At 34.3% G+C, this 26130-nt stretch overlaps 1 protein-coding gene across 2 annotated transcripts in view; it reads right to left on the bottom strand.

The window, feature by feature from the left end:
- The window catches only part of PIG-S (phosphatidylinositol glycan anchor biosynthesis class S), a 345368-nt gene that overhangs the window by 30902 nt on the left and 288336 nt on the right, over window positions 1-26130 (bottom strand). Inside the window, exons 12-13 of one of the 2 annotated variants that reach the window (XM_090411921.1) lie at window positions 24744-24872; window positions 13444-13546 (exon numbers count right to left, since the gene is read on the bottom strand). In XM_090411921.1, coding sequence (XP_090268047.1) covers window positions 13444-13546; window positions 24744-24872 — 232 coding nt within the window. Of the gene's footprint in view, window positions 1-13443; window positions 13547-24743; window positions 24976-26130 lie in introns of those variants that run through there. The other variant, XM_090411922.1, reaches the window with a different exon arrangement.

Below are 26130 nucleotides of genomic sequence, written 5' to 3'. Positions count from 1 at the left end.
ATTGTTAAGAATGTCTTGGACAGAAAAACGAATGAACAAAAGTATCCTAGAAGAACTGAATATCCACACAAGACTGATAAACATAATTGACAAGAGAATAGTGCAATATTTTTGGACACATATGTAGAAGGGAAGGCAACTGCCTGGAAAAAATAATCATCCAAGAAAAAGAAAAAAACTACCCTACAGGTGAATTGACCAAATATCAAGAATCATTGGACTTAAACTAGAACAAGCAATAAGAGAAGCACAGAAGAGAAAGAAATGGCGACGCATCATCAGTAAGGTCATGAGCCCTCAGACATGAGGAGATCCTAGAAAGAGAGAGAGAGAAAGAGACTTCTGCAATTTTCTTGTTCTACTTCTTAAGTTAAGCTGCCTATGTTCAATTCTGCTGACATTAAGCCTTAGTCTGTTCAGAAGAACTATTTTCATTATCATTCAGTGTCTGAGGGAACAAGACAGCTTTTCTTTTTTTCTTCTTCCTTTTTCTGTTTGAGTGTTCACACTTTAGATTAGCTATGCTCATGCATTTTTGAATGCTAACAAAGTCAGTTTCTTCATTGTTATAGCCTTGTGATTTCTCTGCTATTTGTCAACGTATAAATCTTATCCTGGCAGCCCCTACTTAGTCCAAAACCAGATTATTCTTTCCAAAGTTCTCTCCTTATTATAGTCTCATGCTTTCTCTACTATATATCAAAGTAAAAATCTACTATCTCTCGGGGGGGGGGGGGGGGGGCTGTAACCCATAGAGAGAGCATTCCCTGGGTGGTGGATAGAGGAGCCCACCATGTGTGCATATATGCGTGTGTGTGTGTGTGTGTGTATGGTGGGATGGTCCGAATATACTGAATAAGGACTCGTGGACCAACAGGGCCATCATCTTGATTGTAAGGGAAGTGGCACTCCCATTGATCCCTAGCTGGATTCATCCTCCTCTTCTTCTTCTAATTCGAGGAAGATCCACTTACTTTAATCTTTCCTATAAGGCCTTATCAGCCAACTCTTTATTTTATGAGCTTTATGCTATTAGAGTACTCGAGGGCCATGGGGTCTTTTCATTTCTGACCTTACAACTATGCCCTCTCTATAAACCTTACTATAATTCTTCTATAATCTACTCTTTCCCCCTTCAATATACCCTATTCCTCCTATAGGTTTAAATTTGGAAGAAGGCTAGTTCAGATGCCTTAAGATAGCAGCCCTACCACTGAACTATTCCATCATCAGGCTAGTCCCCTGACATGGAGAACATTATTCTACTTGTAAGCTGACAGAAAAAGATAATCGGATTGAATCTATGGAAAATGACCCTGAAATGGAAAAGGTAAAACAAAAATGGAAACGACAAAATATAATACACATAGCAAACTGGAATGTAAGAGGAATAGCATATAAAGAAATAGAATTAGACCAACCATTAAATGAAAGAAATTTTAAAATAGCAGTAATCACTGAAACCAAAAAGAAATTAAAAGGAACTATGAGCACCAAAAATTTTAATGTGATATACATTAAAGTTGACAGAGACCAAAGAGCACAAGCAGGAGTCATGATTTGGATTCATGACTCCCTTTCAAAACAGTTAAAACATTATAAATTATGGAATGAAAGAATAATAGAAGCTAGAATAAAAATAGATAGAAGCTATTTAACAATAATTAGTTTATATGCCCCAGAAGAAGGAAGAGAACAAGATAATATTGATTTTTATAATCAGCTACAAAACATATATAATAAAATAAATAAAAACGATTACGTAATTTTAGCAGGAGACTTAAATGTAAGAATTGGAAACACAAATTAATAATAACATAGGAATACATGGAGAACATACTCTAAACAGGAATGGTAAAAAATTGATTGACTTTGTAGTTTATTACAACCTAAAAATAATGAATTCCTTCTATAAACATAAAGACATACATAAATATACTTGGGTAGCAAGAGAATGGACATCAATATTAGATTATTTTATATTAAATGAAAAGACATCAAAATTTTCACTAGATATTAGAGTTCACAGATGATATGAAATAAGCAGTGACCACTTCCTTGTTAAAATAAAATTAAGATTACCACCTAAATGGCTACAAGTAACAAGAACAGAAAGAAAAACATTTCTTTATAAAACTAGACTATTGAATGACACTAATGTACAATGGCTATATGAATTTCATATAGCCATTGTACAGATAAAGTAAAACAAAATGAAATAGAAATAGAATGGCTTAATATAAAAACGATACTGAATGCAGCAGCAAACAAAAGCTTAGAAAAGACCAAAAAATTCAATAAAAGGGAAAAAACTGAAGATCTGGGATGATACAATTAAAGAAATAATGAAAAAGAAAAAAGAAGCCTATCACAAATGGTTAAGCAGTAAAAGATTAGAAGATAAAATAGAATATAAAAGAATAAGAGCATAGCTAAAAGAGAAGTCAGAAAAGACAGAGAATCATGGAACAAATTTGTTTCTAATTTAGCACATGATTTATATAAAATAAGACTCAATGTATATAAGATTTTGAAACATTTAAATGCAGATACCAAAGAAAACAAAATTAAGCAATGAAATGAAATTAGAAGAATTTCTAAATTACTACACAGAATTGTGGACAGTCAAATATTTTAAAAAAGACAACTGGCAAACAATTAACGAAAATGAAAAGGAAATAACTAAAGAAGAATTAGAAATCAGCCTGAAAGAAACAAGAAAGAGAAAATCACCTGGAGAAGATAAGCTAGGTTCAGAACTATATAAATACGCAGGAACAAGATTCAAAGAATGACTCTTATTATTTTTAAATAAAATTGATTCAACTGGTATCCCCCCAATAGAATGGAAAAAAGCAATCGTGATTCCTATCTTTAAAAAAGGTAATAGAGATGACCCTAAAAACTATAGCAGTATCAGTATACTAAATTGGAAACACGAAAATTAATAATAATATAGAAATACATGGAGAACACACTCTAAACAGAAATGGTAAAAAATTGATTGACTTTGTAGTTTATAATAACCTAAAAATAATGAATTCCTTCTATAAACATAAAGACATACATAAATATTCTTGGGCAGCAAGAGGATGGAAATCAATATTAGATTACTTCATATTAAATGAAAAGACATCAAAATTTTCACTAGATGTTAGAGTTCACAGAGGATATGAAATAAGCAGTGACCACTTCCTTGTTAAAATAAAATTAAGATTACCACCTAAATGGCTACAAGTAACAAGAACAGAAAGAAAAATTGAAACATTTGTTTATAAAACTAGACTATTGAATGACACAAATGTACAATGGCTATATGAACAAAGAATTAACCAGTATCTAGATAAAATAAAACAAAATGAAGAAATAGAATGACTTAATATAAAAACGATACTAAATGCAGCAGCAAATGAACGTTTAGGAAAGACCAAAAATTTAAATGAAAGAAAAAAACCGAAAATCTGAGATGATACAATCAAAGAAATAATCAAAAAGAAAAAAGAAGCCTATCACAAATGGTTAAGCAGTAAAAGATTAGAAGATGAAACAGAATATAAAAGAATAAGAGCCATAGCTAAAAGAGAAGTCAGAAAAAGACAGAGAATCATGGAATAAATTTGTTTCTAATTTAGAACATGATTTATATAAAATAAGACCCAATGTATATATGATTTTGAAACACCTAAATGCAGATACCAAAGAAAACATAAAATTAAACACTGAATTGAAATTAGAAGAATTTCTAAATTACTACACAGAACTGTGGACAGACAAATATTTTAAAAAAGACAACTGGCAAACAATTAACGAAAATGAAAAGAAAATAACTGAAGAAGAATTAGAAATCAGCCTGAAAGAAACAAGAAACGGAAAATCACCTGGAGAAGATAAGCTAGGTTCAGAACTATATAAATACGCAGGAACAAGATTCAAAGGAAGACTCTTATTATTTTTAAATAAAATTTACTCAACTGGTATCCCCCCAATAGAATGGAAAAAAGCAATTGTGATTCCTATCTTTAAGAAAGGTAATAGAGATGACCCTAAAAACTATAGAGGTATCAGTATACTAAATTCATGTTACAAAATATACAGCAGAATCTTAAATAACAAACTAATGAAATATTCTGAAAACTTTATTCTAGAGGTACAAAATGGATTTAGAAAAGGACGATCATGTATAGACCCAGCCTTCTGCCTAAAATTAATAATAGAGAAAAGAAGAGAATATAATTTAGAAACACATATTGCATTTATTGACTTTGAAAAAGCATTTGACAAAATTAAAAGAAACATATTATTTAACATATTAAAAGAAAGACAAATACCAAATAATATCCTAAAAGCTGTCACAAGTATATATGAAAATAATCAAATACAAATAAGATTAAATCATGAGCTATCATATACAAGAGAGATAAACCAAGGGATCCGACAGGGATGTCCCCTCTCAGCAACTCTTTTTAATATCTACTTAAATGAAATAATAATAAAATGGAGTAAAAATTTACATCAAGGAATTAAACTTTCACCTACAGTTAACCTAAACTGTAGGTGAAATTTGTAATTATTATTTGGTCCTCTTTGCAGACGACCAAATAATAATTACAAATTCTGAAAATAACTTACAGAAAGCTATTTTAAATCTAAATGAGATATCCAAAGATTACGGTGTGATAATATCAATGGAAAAATCAAAAACTATGGCCTTTAAAGGACAAGATCCAGCAAGAACTAAAATAGTATTAGATAACAAGATCTTAGAACAGGTGAATTCATTTAACTACCTAGGATGTATGATCACTTATGAAAATGAAAAAGATATAAACATAAATATTGCAAAATATTTAAAAATAACAGGAGTAATTAACTCTATATTTAAACCAAACCTAGTTCAAAAACAAACCAAGCTAAAAGTATACAATACATTAGCCCTACCGGTGTTAATGTATGGAAGCGAAATCTGGACAATAAAACAAAAAGACAAACAAAGATTAACAACTGCAGAAATGAAGTTTATGAGAAAAACTGCAAAGTATATCCTATTTGATCACAAAAGAAACGAAGATATTATGAAAGAATTAAACCAAGAACCAGTAACTGAAAAAATTAAAAAATATAAACATAGATGGATGGAACAAACACGTTCAAAGAATAAAAACAGAAAGATTACCAAAACAAGCCTTAAAGTACAAGCCATTAGGAAAAAGAAAACCAGGACATCCTCTTAAACGATTCAACGATGACTTCTAAGGCCGGAACAGGCCATACTAGGCCTAAATCCTTGATATGTATGATGATGATGATGATGAGTATACTAAATTCCTGTTACAAAATATATAGCAGAATCTTAAATAACAAACTAATGAAATATTCCGAAAACTTTATTCTAGAAGTACAGAATGGATTTAGAAAAGGACAATCATGTATACACCCAGCCTTTTGCCTAAAATTAATAATAGAGAAAAGAAGAGAATACAATTTAGAAACACGTATTGCATTTATTGACTTTGAAAAAGCATTTGACAAAGTTAAAAGAAACCTATTATTTAACATATTAAAAGAAAGACAAATACCAAATAATATGCTAAAAGCTATCACAAGTATATATGAAAATAATCAAATACAAATAAGATTAAATCACGAGCTATCATATACGAGAGAGATAAACCAACGGGTCTGACAGGGATGTCCCCTCTCAACTCTTTTTAATATCTACTTATAAAATGGAATAAAAATTTACACCGAGGAATTAAACTTTCTTCTACAGTGAACTTAAACACTCTCCTTTTTGCCAACGACCAAATAATAATTACAAATTCTGAAGATAACTTACAGAAAGCTATTTTAGATCTAAATGAGATAGCCAAAGATTATGGTATGATAATATCAACAGAAAATTCAAAAAGTATGGCCTTTAAAGGACAAGATCCAGCAAGAACTAAAATAGTAATAAATAACAAGATCTTAGAACAGGTGAATTCATTTTACTACCTAGGATGTATGATCACATATAAACCGCGCGGTTAGCCTAGTGGCTTTGCGCTTCGCAACCATATGCCTGGGGAAGGAGTGTCCCAGGTTCGATTCCCGTTGTAGACGTGAGGAATTTGAGGATCTTCCTCAGGCATAGCCAAGTTAGCCGGTCTTGGGCGCGGTCAGTAGGGTTTTTTCCGCCAGTTTATCTGGCGTTTTTCATCCCGCAAACAGGCAAACTGGCCCCATGAACATACGCCTCTACAGTCAAAAATATATCCCCCCCCCCAGCGCCAGGTCGGTTGGGAGTAGTACTAACAAGAAGTCGCATCTAAAGTAACACGCGGACCCTGCATAGGAAGCAGGAGTAACGCGTAGAAGAAGAAGATGTATGATCACATATGAAAATGAAAAAGATATAAATGTAAAAATTGCAAAATATTTAAAAATAACAGGTGTAATTAACTCTATATTTAAACCAAACCAGACTAAAAGTATACAATACATTATCCTTACCAGTCTTAATGTATGGAAGCGAAATCTGGATAATAAAACAAAAAGACAAACAAAGATGACCTTGCTAATGCTTCTGCCTGTTATCTCCACTTGGGCCTGGCTCCCACTGAAGAGACCTCAATAAAGGTCGAAACTAGTCTGGGTAGTAGCCCTTCCTTTAATGCATTATACATATCTGCAAGGAAATGTGTTTTGCATTATGGGAGATACTGAGATAGGAGTGATGTTAGCTTGCTCCACCTTTGCAATGAGTTGCCTGGTGTTGTACCACCTTACCCCGGTCCTGAAGATACTTTCAGGCGCAAGCTTTGTTTGCTCACACTTGGATAAAGGATTAAGCTAAATTTATTATTAATAACAGCAGAAATGAAGTTCATGAGAAAAACTGCAATGTATACCCTATTTGATCATAAAAGAAACGACGAAATTATGAAAGAATTAAACCAAGAACCAGTAATAGAAAAAATTAAAAAATATAAACATAAATGGATGGAACATGTTCAAAGAATGAAAACAGAAAGATTACTAAAACAAGCCTTAGCCATTAGGAAAAAGAAAATCAGGATATCCCCTTAAACGATTACTTCTAAGGTCAGAACAAGCCATGCTGCACCTAAATCCTTGATATGCACGATGACGATGACAATGATGAAAAATCTAATATTTTTACGGCTATTTTTGCCTGTTTTCATTTAGGAGTTTCCCTTATTTTAAATAGCTTGGCTTTTTACTCAAGAATTCTTAGGGTATTGTAAGTGTATTTTAAAGGTAAATATATGCAGATTAATAGAGGAAGAAATTTTGCACATACCTTGTTTGGAAGTTAGGATGTCTTCTTTCTCCATACTTCTGCTGTTAAGAGAGGAAGGGGGGGGTTCAGAAAACGTGGAGGGGTGTTTGAGGCAAAGTTGGAAGATAAGACAATCGACCAATCTTTGCCTTCGCTGGCAAAGGTTGGTCGATTGGTAGAGCCTCTGCTACTAATGGCTCAGTTAAGTAAGCTTGAGTGCGGTTAGTAGTTGGAAGGGGACCAATCGTTGGTGTTGGCACATTCTCCCTCGATGAGCCTTTGAACTCCCTTGACGTGTCAAATAATAATAATAAATTAGAAAACCGTTTTTTTTAAATAATATATATACATTATAATGTTTAAGGGCGCTTTTTGGGAAGGATTATATGGAAAAAAAGGGCAGGGAGAGCGTTAACGGGGGTACGAGCTGTTTCGATCCAATATCGTCATTGGAACATTATGGGAAAAGTGTGGTTTTCTACGTTTCCCGACCCCCCCCCCCCTCACTTCTTAACAGCAAAAGTATGGAGAAAGAAGACATCCTAACTTCCAAACAAGGTATGTGCAAAATTTCTTCCTATATTAATCTACATATATTTACCTTTAAAATACACTTATAATACCCTAAGAATTCTTGAGTAAAAAGCCAATGTATTTAAAATAAGGGACACACCTAAACGAAAACAGACAAAAATAGCAGTAAAAATAATAGTTTTTTAAGAGGAGTAATATGGGAATTTCCCAGAAATAATACCCCTAAAGTAAAAATCTTTTCTTGGCAACCTCTACTTGATCCAAACCCAGATTGTTCTTTCCCAAGTTACAATTTTTGCAATTTCCCTTAGCCTCTTCTCAAGTATGTTTGTATATAAATCTTACCTGTAACAATGATAGAGAAGACATTCCTCTATAATTCTTGTTTATTTCCCTTTTTATAAAATGGGACTATGAATGTTGTACTCCAAACATCTGGCCAAGCCTTCTGAATTATTACTGGATTTTAAAATGATGTAAAATCTTGGCTATTTCTTTTATATTTGGAGGTAGTATCTATTCCTCTCATTTATAATGTTTTGGATTTTTTTTCCTCCTCTGATATAATTTATTATTATTATTATTATTTGACACCTCCAGGGAGTCCAAAGACTCATCGAGGGAGAGTGTGCCAACAGCATCGAACGATTGGCCCCTTCCAACTACTAACCGCGCTCAAACTTACTTAACTGAGCCATTAGTAGCAGAGGCTCTACCAATCGACCAACAAAGGTTGGTCGATTGGTAGAGTAGATAGTAAGTAGATTAAATAGAAAGTAAGAAGGAAATAAGAAGGAAAAATAAGAAGGAAAGCTATACTTGGAAACTATTCCCTTTATAATGCTACTAATTTTGTTTTTTTTAAAGAAAATCTCTTTGTTCAGATTGTTTTCTAATTTCATTTGAATTTTATTATCCTAAGTATGGAGTCAATGACTCCATACTTAGGCTAATAAAAGTATTAAAAGTATTATTATTACTACACTACCTATGGTATGTGTACCATAGGTTGAGAATCCCTGCTCTAGGATGTCCCTTTGTCATACAGGGTGTTCGGGATAAATTTGATAGTTTCGTAAGGAAAAAGAAAATCTTCTTTGTATCTATTAAATTTAACGAATTGACAAAAAAACAATACAGGCAGAGTTAATTACAATACTATCAACAAGATTTACTCAAAATAACCACCATTAGCATCGATCACAGCTTCAATTCTGCTTCGGAACCTCGAACAAGCTGATGCTACAGTCTCCCTGGGAAGGGCCGCAAAAACTGTTTTAATTTTATCCATTAACTGGGCTTTTGTATTACTGGAAGTGCGATTGGTGTCTTTTTCAACTGCGCCCCATACAAAATAATCCATGGGGTTAAGGTCTGGGGAGTTTGGAGGCCAAACATTTGGACTGGTGAAGTCGTAGAAATTTTCAGACAACCATTTTTGACTTTTCCCAGAGGTGTGGCAAGGGGCCGAATCCTGCTGCCATACATACGGCCTACCATTGGCTACCCTTGTTATCCAGGGCTTGACTACAGTTAGCAACTCCACGAACAAAGCCCGAATTCCAATGCCAGGGTTCTTCAACACCTGTTCCTGCAGATTTGCGAGGAATTCTGCTGTACGAACGCAATCAGATCGTCTGCTAGGGATCTTTCTTCTTGCTACATCCTCGTAGTCACCATTGCAAGTCTCTAGTTCATGCCTGATTGTTTTTACTGTATTCAGGGAGCATTGGGCAGCAGTCGTAATATCCTTATTTTGATGGCGGGCACGAATCATCATGATACAAGTTATTCTCTTCCATGATTCAGGTGGGTTCCAGCTATCCATCCTTTCTGACATCTTGTATATGAATGAAGAAGGGTCCAAACTTTTAAATGAAGAGAAGTGTGTGTTAATACATGTAACTTACGGAAAAATATAATTAATTATAAATATGTCAAATTTATCCCGAACACCCTGTATATACAGCTTATCATACCTTGTCTTAAGCACATTCAAATTCTCTGCAGACTCCACACCCCTCAGGCAAGGCATTCCAATCATTCACAACTCTCCATGCAAAAAACCTGCTTCTCACTCACTTGCTCACACCTCCTTATATAGCTTCCAGGGATGATCTCTTATTCTTCCCCAATCTTTCACCATTTTATGAAAAACCTTTTCAACATTAATCTTATAGCAATCTCCTACCAACTTGTATGTCTATCATATCACCCCCTCTTCCTCCTATCCACTAGACACTGTAAATTGCATCTTCTCAACCTTTCTTATTCAACATTCCAGAGATCAGATACTACCTTAGTAAGTCGCCTCTGGACCATTTTCAACATCTCTTTGTCCTTTTGAATACCAGGTGACCAAATCTGTGCACAAGTAGTTCATATGTGGCCTGATCAAGGCCTTATACAATGGAACAAGAATCTCCTTATCTCTACAAGTCAGTGTCTTCTGTCATCATTGCTAGAATTTGTTGTGTTGGCTTCACAATTTTGACAATATGTCCTCTAAATTTTAGATCTTTATCCACTATCACTCCAAGATCTTTTATTTCCTCTACATCCAACAATACATCCCCACCAAGAGTAAATTCTACATCCCATCTTTGTTTTCCCAAGTTTAAAACCTTACATTTCACAACATTGAACTGGCATCTCCGCTCCTGTGCCCATTCACTCCGTCTATTCAAGTCTTCTTGTAAGGCCACAACATCTATGGGGGGGGGGGTTATCAGACAAAAGTTCTGATAAACACCTAGAACAATAATTAATTTTGTCTTCTTTCGAGGTAAGGACCAAAAGTTTCTGACCTGACAGAATACAGAATTTGTGCCAATTTCAAAATGTATGACAGATAGCATCATCTATGGAAAGGTTAATGTATCAGTTTCAACTCTCTACCTGCATCATTCAGTTGGAGGCACTCATTTGACTAACACGTGGCACACTAAGTGGCTGTAATGTTAAAAATTGAGTAAATTGTGATAAAGTTTTTCACCAAAGAAGGGCTTTCTCCAAGTGCTATCAAACAGCGATTGGATGGTGTTTATGGAGAAGTTTCTCCTTTATATTCCACCATCAAGGAATGGGCTAAATAGTTTTGCCTAGGAAGAGAGCATGGAAGATGATCCTCGTGATGGTCGCCCTGTGGAAGTGATAACTGAGGAAAAAGTCTCTCTTTGTTGAGGAGGAACTGCTCGATGACAGATGGCTGAAGCTTAAAGAAATCTCAGCAAGGTTGGGGCTTTCTACAACAAACTATTAATTTATTTTTAATGGCATTGATGAGAACACAGACTTACTATTTATTAACTTATTTGCTGATATTTCTCTGGTATTATATCCAGCATATTCAGAACACAAAAACAGTGTCACAACATGCGAAACAACAGTAATCTGGTATAACAATGGGACTAGTTTAAACAATTGCCAGACAACACAAAGACTAAAGTCCTTAGGCACCATGGTCTTAAGATGACTGTCTCCCAAATTTTTGGAAAATTTATACAGCCATACTGATTGAGCTTTGGAGTATGTTTCAAGGCTTCTGTTGATTCCAAAAACAATCTCTCTGACTTATGACTTCGGTGTAGCACTTTTGTCTTTTTCCAATTGATTCTGTGTGCAGGGGTATCTAAGGCATGGTCTGCTAGACCCGACTTGCCATAACGACAGTGCCGGATGCATTTTTTATGTTCACTGAAGCTGATGTCCACAGTTGTTTTCGGTCCAAAGTAAGTTTGATCACATGAACAGGGCACTTCATAGACTCCTGGATCTGATTAAGAAGAAATTCTGTCCTTGGGTGAACAGATCAGAGTTGCCAATTTCATATAAGGTTTAAATACAGTGCATAGCTGATGTTTATTAAGTACTCTAAATATCTTTTCAGATGTGCCTTGAATGTATGGGATGGTGACAGTTTTGCTGTAGTCTTCTGTGGTAGACAGTGGGGGGGGGGGGGATTTATGAAGAGCATTTCAGTATTTTTTTTATATCCTATGGGAATTATAGCCATTGGGGTATGAAGGTGTGATGTGTGTTAGTTCAGCAGTAAGAACATTGTCAATGGAAAAAAATCACTCTAGCTCTGTGGGTTAGTGTTTTTAGGATACCATACTGTTGAGATATCGGTGATGGTGTGACTGTTTGTGTGAGTTTTCTATAAACAAAAAAAAAAGATAAGGAACCATCTGGAAGATGTGTGATTAGTGTATCCAGGAAGGGCAGACAGTCATTAGCTTCCAGTTCCATTGTAAAGTGGATTTTTGGGTGTTGGCTATTTAAATGCACTAAGAATGCATACAATGTATCTGGACCATGTGGCCAAATAGCAAGCAAATCATCAACAAAGCATAGCCAAAGCACTGGTTTGAGAGTGGCTGTATTGATAGTTTAGACCAGCTTAGACTTCGGGACGTGTGCATCTGCTGACCTTTCAACGGCATGGTCTGCCACTACTTTCCAGGAATCTAGGACAGGGTTACCCGCTGTAACATCGTCCTAGTCTAGAGGTATCATTTGGCCATCCCCAAACCAGCACCAGACTAAACCTTCACTACTCGAGGAAATGTGAGAACTCCTCACAACGAAAGACCAAGAGAGCGAGGGGGAAGGGGTTCCTAACCCTTTTATACGTTCACCCTATCGGTAAAAAAAAAAACCGCTGTTCATCCGGCATCTTGATTTCCTATGTCACATGACCTCATGACATCCGTTCTCTCCTGCTTGTTTACTCCATGCGCCAAGCACGCGACTGCCGGGGGGACAATCGTCAGTGTGTCCTTGAACCTTGGACTATCTTTCACACAGAATATGTTCTAGTGTTTCTTTTACAAAATGTCCTTACATCGGATTTAATATCAATACAAAACCATAACTCTCTTAATTTACACTTTGTCTCAGGCAACTTTCCTTTATACATATTTATCTAAATTCCCTCACTTTGCATCAGGGTATAACAGATGCAAAGTGAGATCTTTCTTGAAAGAGATGTTCTCCCCCCCCCCCCCCCACTGTAGAATGGCAAGGCAATCAGTGTTTAAGTCGCTGTTATGGAAGAGGAACAAGGGGTACTATGAACAAATTATATATAGGATTTTGAGGTTAGGGAGTGAGCTAGTGGGCTATGGATCAGAGATTCATTAAGCATTAGATCTTCAGACTTTTCATTCTGCTCTAGAGATCAAATGTGGAACTTTCTCAAGCTACTTCAGGCATTCAAGTAAGCAGGGCAGTGGTGGTCCAACACTAGAAGATAAAATTTGCTTTTCACTTAAAGACAATCATAAACACTCAAGCCAACGGAAGCTTGTGAACATCTTTAGGTGAGAGTTGTTAGCTGGATGGCTAGTATATCCACTGGAAAATGGATATGCTAACCACTAGGTAAACCAGGCTGGCCAATTTATGCCGAGGATGAATATAAGAGAGGATATAGAGTAGGACCTTTGCCACCAGTGATGTCGAATGGGTGTACTTGAACATTTCTGAGAAAATATGAAGAGAGAACATTATTCATTATTACATAGAGCATAAATGACCAGAGAGAATCCTTCACTTTGATAAATGCAACACTACTGTATCTGAAAGCATGATATGCATTGGTAACACCTGTTGTTAAGACTTACCAGAATGAATGAATGCAAGTTTAGCCTGCTGAAATGCTGCTTGTAATTCACCATGATGTAATAATTCAATGCCATCTTTAATTGAGCGTACAGCCATATACACCTAAAAAAGCAAAAGAACCTACTTCAATACATTTAATATGATCTATTATTAAATTAACAAATCAGAGGTTTTATTTTTTCTCTAATAGCTGAAATCTCATGTTTTAAGCAATGCTTCATCATTTTGTAACAGTGGGAGACCATTAATTCTGCTACATTCTAAGACATGTAATCTACTACAGTTTAAATGACAAGGATGGTTATCTGGTAGTATTCCAGTGCATGGTGTTACTATACTAGAGATATTATGAGAGTGAGAGACTAGAAGGGAAAAACCCAAATGTGACAATGTTCATATTTCCATAAAGAAGAAATATTCAGTTATCAAAAATTTCTTAATGAGAAGCTTATCCAGCAATATGAATTTCAACAGAAAGCTAAAAATCTACAAAAATGCTAAAGAAGTAGCAATATATTGATACTTTCTGGGATATTATTTTATACATATCTCTTATCCTAGTATAATATATATTTCACATAAGGGTGTCAACAGGTAATAAGTAAGGTGCATCAACAAAAATAATCACACCATAATGTGTTCATTTTATTATTACAAAAGATGAAACTTATTTCAAAATTAAAGTTACTTGATTAAATTTCATCAAGCATACACAATTAACATCACAATGTGAGTATTACGGGTGTATTTAGTACTACAAGTGCTAAAAAGCAGATTTGTCCAGTCTATAGGAGCAAAAGACTGACCTCTGAGACTAACTCAATTTAACTCAGAACATTTTACTATAATTCTAATGTCACTAACGAGGATACCATAGCCCCCCCCCCCCCATCCTGAGGTTCACTTTCTGCAGTCAACCATAGTCTAAAAATATTAAATGAAAAATTCTAGAAATAAACAATTTATAAGTTTTAAACTGCATACCGTTCTGAGTAGTTCTCAGTTATCAGATTGATTGCTGCAGTATTTTAAACTCATGTTCAAGTAAACCCTTATTTTACTTAAATAATGGCCCCAAAGTATAAGAGTAATGATGCTGGAAATTCGGATATGCCAAAGAGAAGCCGTAAAGTGCTTCCTTTTAAGTGAAAAGATGAAAGTTCTCAAGTTCATAAAATAATAAATAAATAAATAATAAAAAAAAAGTATGCTGATGTTGCTAAGATTTCAATTCATAACTTTTATTGCAGTATATTGATATAATTGTTCTATTTTATTACTGTAGTTATTGTTAATTTCTTACTGTGCCTAATTTATAAATTAAACTTTGTCATAGGTATGTATGTATGTATGTACGCATAGGAAAAAACATCGTATATATAGGATTTGGTACTACCTGCGGTTTCAGGTATTTGCAGGAGGGTCTTGGAATGTATCCCCTGCAAATAAGGTGGAGGGACTATGGTACTTTCAGTTTAACATTTTCGTTTTTTATATTTTAAACTACATTTTAATATATTTGACCACTTCACCATTTCATACACACGTATAATGTGAAAATACCAGTATATGCTGATGTTGCTAAGATTCCAATTCATAACTTTTATTGCAGTATATTGATATAAATGTTCTATTTTATTATTGTAGTTATTGTTAATTTCTTACTGTGCCTAATTTATAAATTAAACTTTGTCATAGGTATGTATGTATGTATGTATGCATAGGAAAAAACATCGTATATATAGGATTTGGTACTACCTGCGGTTTCAGGTATTTGCAGGAGGGTCTTGGAATGTATCCCCTGCAAATAAGGTGGAGGGACTATGGTACTTTCAGTTTAACATTTTCGTTTTTTATATTTTAAACTACATTTTAATATATTTGACCACTTCACCATTTCATACACACGTATAATGTGAAAATACCAGTATATGCTGATGTTGCTAAGATTCCAATTCATAACTTTTATTGCAGTATATTGATATAAATGTTCTATTTTATTATTGTAGTTATTGTTAATTTCTTACTGTGCTTAATTTATAAATTAAACTTTGTCATAGGTATATGACAGCCATAAATACTATTATAACTTAAACAGCACATAAACCTTTAATCTATCAGTAAATCATTTACAGCCTTCAGCACATACAAACCACATGTATAATGTGCATATAGCAGCACTTAATGTTCAAAATGTCCTCCTTTTGCCTTCACACACATGCCTGAAGTCTGTGAGGCCATATAGCAATGGCATCATGCATAGCATCCAACAGAAACAATGCTCACTCCGAATCTACCTTCAGGCTGGCAATGCTGCGGGTGTCATTTCTTGCAAGCTACTCTCTCAAGCTCTGACTGCAATTTCAAGTCCAACAGATTCAGATCAGGCCCTCCAGATGGGCACTCAGGTGGTGATATGTGGTCGGGCACATTCGCCTCCAACCGCTGTTTTGTGCTTCTTGTGTGCAGGGGCTGAGTCCTGTTGGAAAGTCCGCTGCCTACTGTGAAATGAGGTGTTGTTCAGGGGCCATATCAGAAGTTCTGGCACAGTGTCATGATATATTTTGGCAGATGTTCAACCCCTTTTTTGCAGAAATGCAATTTAGATACCTCCTGATACACCCCCCCCCCCCCACACCAAGCCATCACTGATGTGGAGTGATGACCTCTCTGGTTCCTGGATGCTATGGCATGTGCTGTGCAACCATCTGGGACATATACCCAATCATTTTGGTGGTTAAATGACTCTTCAATGATGAAAATCTTCTCATCTGTGAAGAGGATATCTCTGTGTCTGTTATTTGTGTACCACCAGAGAGGTGCCTTTGATTTTATCACACTCTACCACATAAATTGTAGTTTTAAGAAGTGCCCAGTAGAGCGATGATAGGCTTTCTCACCCCTCAGGTCATCAGTTAGTACATGTGACATCTTTCTTTGCAAAACATTCATCTCTTGCAACATCACTTTCTGCATTCTCATAGGATTACAGCAGAGGCAAGCCTTCTCAGCCCTCACAAGATGTTGCATCCTAACACAGCATGGTCGACCTGTTTTTTGGCAGTTAGATATATCGTCTGTATTGCTATAATGGTTAATAGTCCGATACACAAACATCCTACTGATCTCAAGTGTTTTTAGCATGTTGAAAATAACAGGTAGCTGCACTCCAATCTTGTAAAGTGCGATTACAGCTACACGGTTCTCATAATCCCTCCAACTGCATGTTAACCTGTACAGCTATACAGCTCTCTCTCTGCTGATAAGCATGCAAATGTTGGCTGTGCACAGTGCCACTAATGGAACCAGACTTGTGCAATTCTGTGGGGGAAGTGTGTGTGTGTGGGGGGGGGGGGTGCAGAAGTTGTAACAGTATTTATGGCAAGACTATGTACGTGCATGTAGTTCGCAACAAATACTGTAAATGCTTTTTAACAGCTGCAAGGTTAAATTCTCTCCCTCATTAACTTCTGTATTAGTTATTCTCATCTTATACCAAATACAAATAACATCAGCTGCTGAACTTATTCTTCCACATTCATTCTTTCTTTTACTTGCAGAATAACAATAAAATCCTTTTGGATTATCTCTAGCCTGCACAGCCAATTTCTTTTCATGCTCTTTAGCTTCCGTACAATACTCATAATTTTTCTGGCCTGTACTTCATACATTTCACAACCTTCTCCCACCCTTATTCTCACTATATTCCTTCCACTTTGTCCTCTTCTTATGGATCTCTTGTTAATAAGGTTGCACATCCATTTCACTTCCATCCATAATTTGCTACTTGAACTCCAGTGACATATTCAGATACTGCATTATTTAAGCATTTTTTCAAAGCTTCGCAGGCACTGCTGATATCCTTCTGATTCGGTAACTGATACAATGGGACCAAAGATAGTATTCGCCTGAGTTTGTCATTCATGATTTCCAACTTTGTAGTTCATGTAACCTGTCCCTACCTGGAAGATCCATAGCTACTTCCCAGGTTGGTATGCATGATTACTGTCACCAATTGGTGGCCAAACTGTTGCATTCTTGGCTGAGACCTCTTCTGATGCTACGATCAAATCTAGCAAGCATTCTTTGACCTTCAGTGCCTTCTTTCACATGCTGATTAGAGAAAGTTGTCTTGCAACAGTTCAATAAATTCTGCTTTGAGACCTCTTCTGATGCTACGATCAAATCTAGCAAGCATTCTTTGACTTTCAGTGCCTTCTTTCACATGCTGATTAGAGAAGGTTGTTTTGCAATAGTTCAATAAATTCTGCTTCATTCTTATCATAAGTTTTCTCTGCTACCCAATGATCTTCAATAAATTTAAGTTGCCTATAATGATTACACATTTAGTATCAATCAGAATAATTTGGCAGTGCATTTTATCCAGTTTCCTAACTTCACACCACATAGCCTAAAATTTACTGCTAACTAGATATACTCTACTCTTTGCACTCAATTCCAGTTACTACATCTGACACAGAGCCAGGTTTCACTAAAACTAATAATCTTAGGACAAAATGTATTCAATAAGACATCGAACTCAACCCCTTTGTTCCTGAAGCTCCTGGAATTTGTTCATAGACATAAGTTGCCTCCTAGGATTTTGTACACTTTCATCTGCAATCTGCTTGACCCAGTTGATCAGCTTTCTCTTTCTGCCCTGCTCCACACACACAAAACATAGGTTCATCCATTCAGATTCATAACCGTACTCTAACATTCATATAATTATCATGTTTCAAACCTTATCGGAATTTACACATATATATTCTCACTATTTGTCTCATGATGATGATGATCTAGTCTCCCTGACTTTAGATCTGCATAAGCTCACACCCCAATAAATAATTTCACCAGGCTCCTGATCGAGCCTAGTGAAATTATTCAGATAGAATAATCAAAGAATACAAAAAGAATTAAGAATAAACAGTATTCTCTAGTTGTTGTTGTTTTTTTATTCCTCTGACTTTTCTTTTCAATTTAATTTAAATTTATTTTGGGATTTTATTTATAACAGTTAATGAAAATGCAAATAATTATATTCCATTGCTAAAAAAAGAAGAATTTTCAAAATCTACTAATTGAGGTATTTTTTGAAACTACTGCAATATTAGGTCTCTTGGTAAATGGTCAGATACCCAACTGTTACTTATATAAAATCAAAATTACAAAGAAAAGCAAAGAGATCTGCTCATAATTTTAGAAGAGTGAGGCAGGCGGCTGATTATGTGACATTTAAATCTCTCATGTTATAGGAATTTCCCAGAAACTGGATATGTCTTATTCTCTGGAAAATTCATGAATGTGCTTAAGGGAACAAAGGAAATGTCTCTCAGTTTTACAGCAGGCTTGCTGATACTATTTTGGGATATGATGTAAAGATATCTGATGATTTCTTAAAACACTTCTTTTTTCTTTTACACTTTAGAAATGGCTTGAAACCTGAATTGAAAAAAGAGTGTTCATAAGAAGAATGTTGAGAAAATGGAACAAGCAATGGACATAGTATTAGCTGTCAACATTGACAGTTTTGGAAAGTTATGAAAATAAGTTATTTCTGAGTTGCATATCAAGCAGATTTAAAAGAAAAAAAGAATCTAGTAAGGAATGTTAGCTTTTCATATGGGCAATACTTTCATTCAGTTGAAACAATAAAATCTACAAAAATATCCCTAAACTTTCAAGAAAACCTAGAAAATATGAATTGTTCATCTCCTTTAATTAAGAAGAAAATCAAGAAGAAGAAGTTGGAAACAAAGCATGAGTCTCTTACAAGAGCTTCATAGGCACCTTTTTAATAAGGACAAGGAGGGCAATTGAAAAGGGAGAATCAACACTGTTATAGTTGTAATGAAAAGGGGTCACACACTAGTTTTGCCAAACTCTCTCTGTCAAATGGTTCAGGTTTTCCACTCTTCTAATTCTAGTAAACTGAAGAATTCTGATTTACATGCATTACAAACTCATAAGCACTGGAACCATTGTTTAAATCATGGTAAGGATAGTAATTCAGTTCACATTTCCAATTTTAATTTCAAGCATTTAGGATTGGAAAATGCTTGACTACTTTAGTCTCCATTAACTTAGAGCCTATGGATATTGTACATATAATTATTTTAGGAATCCTATGCAAAGTGCTCTTGGACATAGGCATGCATATTTCTGTCATAACATGGAATTTTTTTTCAAATGATAAAAGATAGTTTTTATAAGGGAAAGTGGAAATTCATATTTATCTGTGACTCTCAAAAGGCATTTATTGAAGTTCTGATAACTGTTATTAAATTTCCAGATTTTAATTTAAAGGTACCTCATGAATTTTTGATTTCTCTAGCAATTGTTAATACTTTTTTGATATCATTTGGTAAGGAAATTTTTGGTTTTGCATAGTTGTTATGAAATAGGAATTATAATGTTGCAGGGTGTGGAAAACCAAAATCCTACTTATAAATTTTCAGTTTCACAATCAAGTGATTCTTTACCCCTACTTTTATAGCTTCAGATCTTCAAGAGATTTGCATACTTGAAAAATATGATATTTCATCTGATACAGCATTCATCTAAGAGCGTGTTTTGAAAAAACAGTCAGCAATATTTCTTCTGAGGCTGGGGTCTCAAAATTTCTTAAGAAGTTATTCAAGAAATTTGGTTCATCCTTTACTGAAAGGATATCTAATTTATCAAAAATCAATGTGGTTGAACCTTCTCTCCAAGTAAATGTTTGTACGGTAGTATTTGACACTACTAAAGCATGCTAAACTTTATATATATATATATATACATACATAGCATATTTTACATATATATAAAGTATGCTATACTTATATTCCAAATGGGAAGCTCAGATTTGTTGCAGATTTGCAGGCTGTTAACAAAGTTAGTGAGCCTATAAACTTTCCTCTTTGCAATAAAGAGGCATTACTAGCATCTCTGTATTTTCAAAGCTAAAGTTGAAAAGTGGCTGCTAATAGATATCTTTAAGGAGAGAGGATAGACATTACCTTGACAACACCATGAGCTAGGTGTAATTAATCAAGATGCCCCAGGGTACAAAAATTTAGCTCAAACCTTTCACGCACTAATAATATGGTTTTGTCTGATATATTGGGAAAAGGAGTCATGATTTATTTGCTTATTTTTATAGCATTGACAGTCTTGGCAAGTTATGAAAATCATTTATTTCCAAGTTGCATCTCAAGCAGAATTCAAAGTGCTACTTATCCTTGGATGAGTTTTGTACATCAAAATGAAATAAGATTTGATGGAGAAAACATGTCTGTCCTTAATTCATTTAATTCTCCTAAGAAAGAAGAATGAGACTTTTTAGGGCAATAAATTTCAATTTCCAAATTGCTCTGCATAGCTCCTTTGATGTAAAAAGCTCTCTCAAAAAAAAAAAAAAAAAAAAAAAAAAGAGAGCAAGATTTAAGTGGTGGTGGGGAAGGGGATTAAGGAGCAGAAGGCACATTTGAAGCAAGCTCTTAACAGTTCTTCAGTTTTAGGTCACCTCAGACTGAGAGAAAAATTGTACATCTCAGCTGATGCATCATTTGATTGCACTACTGCAGTAGTGGAGAAAAGGGAGATAAGGATTAATATCCATAGCTTTCCTTCAGAGGTAGCTCTGAACTTAACTACTCAGCAATAGACAAAGAAGCTGTAGCAATTCTTCTTCCATTGAGGAAACAAAAATATCTTTTATATAGTTAAGACATTGAAGTCAAATCTGATTGTAAGCCTTTGTCTTTTTATAAACAAGATAAAGGACAAAAAGAATAATTAGATGGCACTTGGAAATATAAGAATTTAATATTAAGGTTATACCCCAGGAATTTAAAACTCAGTGGCATACCATCTTTCCATGTCAGATATTAAAGAAAGTCTCTGATGAAAAGTAGAGTGCATCCAAATAAAAACTGCTTGTGTTGTCCCAGTTTCAGCTTCTGGACAAACTGTAATACTTTTGAGTGAAGAAGACTGGAGTGCAGAGAAAATAATTTTGGATCAAAAAGAAGACCCTTTTCAGAGAAATGTTTACATGACAGTAACTTCAGAGTAAAGTAAATAAAAAAATTACTGGCAAGTATTGCAACTTTCTTTATGATTTAGATATCATATGTAAGACGAGTCTAATAAATGATAAGCATGAAGTAACAGCTCCAAGTGAAATGATATCTTGGATTCTTTATCATTATCATTCTACTCCTCTGGTAGTACATGTGAGTTTTAGAAAAACCTTGCAACATGTGTCAAACATTTCAATGTTAATTAAGTAAAGAAGTTGAGAATTTTGTTAAGACCTGTTGCTTGTGTTCAATTACAACTCCTTCTAGAGGAAAGGCACAACTACAATCAGTTCACCTGCCTGTTCTGTTAAACCTTTCCAGATGATATTATAGGTCTCCTTCCACAAACAGAGAAGGGTAACAGATTCATACTAGTTTTGTAGATATGTTATCAAGGTTTAGGTTTTCATGTCACGCGAACGTAGCTACCTAACAGATACTAAAGGTTTAGGTTTCCAGAAGCTTTTCCCATACAGGACCAAAAAGCTAGCACAATAGTAAAGCATTAAGAGTTACTTAATTAAGAGTAATTAAAAAATTAAATTAATAATAAAACTTAATTAAATTAATAATTAAGAGTTACACAAAGCATTACTGAAGGAATAATTTGTAGATATGAACACCCAGAATTATTTTATTTTATCCTACAGAAAAATGAAAGATTGAAACTTGTTCTTCCCTTATTTGTTTAATGTTCTGCAGTCCATTCAAGTATTAAAGAAAAGTCTTTGCTGTTTATGTTTTTGATCCTCTTTTGTCAACAGATAATCATCATCAAACATCTCTGAATTTGAGAATATTGATGAATATCTAGTCAATGTTTTAGATAACTTTAATTCATCTTGGGAAGTTATAAAATCATATAGTAAACTATCAACTGAAAAAGAGCAGAGCAACGATCAATGAGTTTTGTAAAGAAAAACATTTTCAGTTTAGGAGACTTAGATCTGCTAAAGGATCGGTCTGTTGTAAAAAAAGAAAGGAAAATTAGGTGTTATAGTATAAGGCCCATACAAAACAGTGAAAAGAACATCATCTCTAAATTATAAGACAGTGAAGACAGTGGGATATTAATTATCCAAATAGGGATAAATCAGAACTCATTCTGATAGGCTAAAAAGATTATGTGAATAAATACTCAATAATATCAGGTGTAAATTTAAAGAAGATAGTCTGAAGTGAAGGAATATTAAGGAGATCCATAAATTCTAAGACAAGGAGCATAGAAGTTTAAGCTTTAGTGAGGATAATTATGAATTATAAAAAGGAGTGATTTATATACAGATGAATTTTTTTCATTTCAAGACTTTAATTCAAATGAAAACTTAAGCTAAATTCATAAATCTACAGCACCTGAAGGAATTGTAAAAAAAAATCCTTGATTTTGGAAATTCAGAAAATTTTATGAACAATTTGACTCTACCAACTCTTTTAGCAGTAGGGAAAGTTTTGAGGTTATAATTTAAGTCCAAATTATAATTATAAAAAGAGATATTTCTATAAACAATTATTATTTTTAGATGGATCTGGTTTTTTAAGATGTGACTATCATGGAGTATTTTTTGATTTTCATTTACACACTGCATTCTGTGTTTTAATAAATTATCTGTTCATGTAATGCAATCTTATATTAGAAAAAGGTTGAGATAAAATTAAATGTATTAATCTTCCCCCTCCAAAAAATGGAATAGCTTTTTTGAAAGGAGAGTAGAAAATTAAGAAATGAAATCAGAGATTAATTAACAGATTTAAATAAGAGAGCCTTCCTCCCACTTCAAATGGAGACAAACCAGAAAATATAAATCTAGAGGAAGGCCTCTAATATTTTGGAAATTATTGGAGTGAATGTATCAGAAATCTGAAGTCGTTAATTCTAAAAAGAGATTAGCAAAATATTTATTTTCTTTTTGCTTTGTTTGTTTGTAAAACAATAATGAATTTTTTTTGTTTCTTTTACATCAAGTTTAGCTTGTGTGTGTGGGAGAGAGAGAGGCTTTATGTACATGCAATATTTTAAAATCAAATTTTATGTAAATAATATTTTTGGTATTTTTTATTACAATTCTCATTTTATTTTTGGGATTAGTGAATGTAATAAATAAGATCTGAAGAAACTAATCTTCTTTTAAGGTAAATAAATTTAGATACTGAAAAGAAACAAATACTTATGGGACAAACCTCCTCTCGATGATTCTTGATAGACTCTGTTTCTTAGGAAGGACCTCCCATGATGAGTCTTTTGACTCCATGGAGGCCTGAATAATAATAATAATAATATTGTTCTGAATCAAATAAGTTCAAAGCATGGAATGACAGCAGCTAAAAACCTTTAATATTATAGAAGATCTTCAAGAAAAACCAAGCTGGTATCATGCAGGAATAAACTGAATAAATGTATATAGAATAAAAATTAGTCAAAAACAGTAACTAAAGGTATACAATACCAGTTTTAACTTATGGATTTGAGAGCTGGGTTAGAAGTAATGCAGTTGATCAAAGACTAGAGACTACAGATGAGGGAGACCAAGATCTAGGTGGATTGATGCGTAAGAAGTGGCTTAGAAGATTGAAATATAAGATCTTACAACACTAAGTCTTGGCAGATGCCATATATATCATATGACATCTGCTGTCATAGTATTCTATGATACTATGGTACACCCCTGGAGGGTATATTAGGAATTTCATTGTTCAAGGTTTTCAAGAACTTTTCAAATTAGAAACTGAGGGATATGATTTGTTAATGCCTTCTGTACTGAAATAGTACAGAAGGCATTAGTGTAGTAGTCTCACCTGTCAGATGTGAGACTACTAGTAAGGAAGTCCACTAGTGATGTACTTACTAAAATGTGTAATGAATGATTCTGCTCATTTTCTTGATGGTTCCTTACACATTTTAGAAAGTACATCACTAGTGGAATTCCTTACTAGTAGTCTCACATCTGACAGGTAACAGTGCATGTATACATATAATATCATACAATGAATGTATGCCATTATATAAATTAAGACACTGCAGACCAGAAGTGTTTCTGTTTCATTATGGTGAATCTACTGATACATGAAGTAGCAGAAAAATAAATTTTTAAACACACTGTGGACTTAGGGATGAATTTTTCATTAAGGCCTTGATGAGATACATTTAAAAGAAATAATGCAATCTAGGTATACTGGACATATTTGAAATACTGAAAAACTTCACTGTATGTGCATGAATAAAAATATATGCTTACCTTTTCTCCTACATCATCTCGAATGACAATGTTACCAATAGTTCCTAAGAGCTGGCCCAAAGAATGTAGAGATGAAATGGCAGTAGAGAGTTGTTCCTGACTATGTCTTCTTAACAGAAGGTCAACTTCCTTAGAGTGACAAAACACTTCCAGTTACACGTGGAATTAGGAATGTGTGTGTGTGTGTGTGCACGCACATACACAACATACATAAGGAAAACTGTGAAAGAAACTGAAAGCAATATTCACGAACAATTATTTAATTTTATGTGTGCATGCATGCAAACACGCAACATACATAAAGTGAAAGAAACTGAATAAAGCAATATTCACGAAGAAATGTTTAATTTTATATATTTTAAGTCAGTCATTATCAATTTTGTGCATGTTTAGCTTTGTCATATAAAAAGAAAACCATGAACAGGAAGTTAGAAATAATAGTTAAGCAAGTAAATTTGGAAAAATTAAGTGCAAACTGATATTTAAATTATAACTGGAAGGTAATTTTTGTTTTTTTTTAATAGTATGTTTATAATAAAAGAAATTTTCACCCCACCAAAGCATATAATGCTTTAATACATCATACTGTAAAGGATCTCACATATAAGAACAGGAAAGTAATGGGATGATCAGGGATCAAAAGGAAACAGATGGAATTGCAAAGGGTTCTAAAATGAAGAAGCAGAAAGGGAAATGGCCCCAGTCCAGCATGGAGAGATCACATCGAGTGAGTGGTATCAATGGAACTAGCTGTAGATCCAGAAATGAGTTGTTGTGTTTGTATACCAATGGTAGAAGTATAAGAAATAAGGCGGATGAAATGGTTGTACTAATTGCGTCTGTGCACCCAGAGATTGTCGGAATAAGTGAGACATGGTTAGATGAGGATGACATCCTGACAGGAATAGAGATGGAAAGGTATGATGTGTTTCGTGAGGATAGAAGGGGTAAAAAGGGAGGGGGGAGTGCTATTGATGATAGAGAAAGAGTTGTGTCCATACAAGGTAGAGATGCAAGAGGGAAATGGGGCCAGTGGTTTTGAGGCAGTATGGTGTGAGATAGAGGTGAATAGAATCAAATACTTGGTGGGATGTTGTTATAGACCTGGTAATGTGGATGGTGGTGATAGTGAAATGTATAGTCAAATAAGCCAAGCAAATAAGAAAAGGGTGATCATTATGGGTGATTTTAATTATGGCAATATAGACTGGAATGAAGAGATAGCAACTGGAAGTAAAGAAAATGAGTTTTTGAGGGATAACTACCTCAGACAGTATGTAACAGAGGGCACAGATTTGATACCTCATTATCAATGAGGTATCAAATCATCCACCAATTGGTGAAAGTGATGACCATGAGGTGATTACTTGGGTGGTTGCCAGCAGTG

The sequence above is a fragment of the Typopeltis vanoorti genome, chromosome 22 (assembly GCF_054136105.1).
Source record: "Typopeltis vanoorti isolate ZY-2024b chromosome 22, IOZ_Tvanoo_1.0, whole genome shotgun sequence".
Taxonomy (NCBI): Eukaryota; Metazoa; Arthropoda; class Arachnida; order Uropygi; family Thelyphonidae; genus Typopeltis; species Typopeltis vanoorti.
This window is presented reverse-complemented; position numbering and strand designations above follow the sequence as displayed.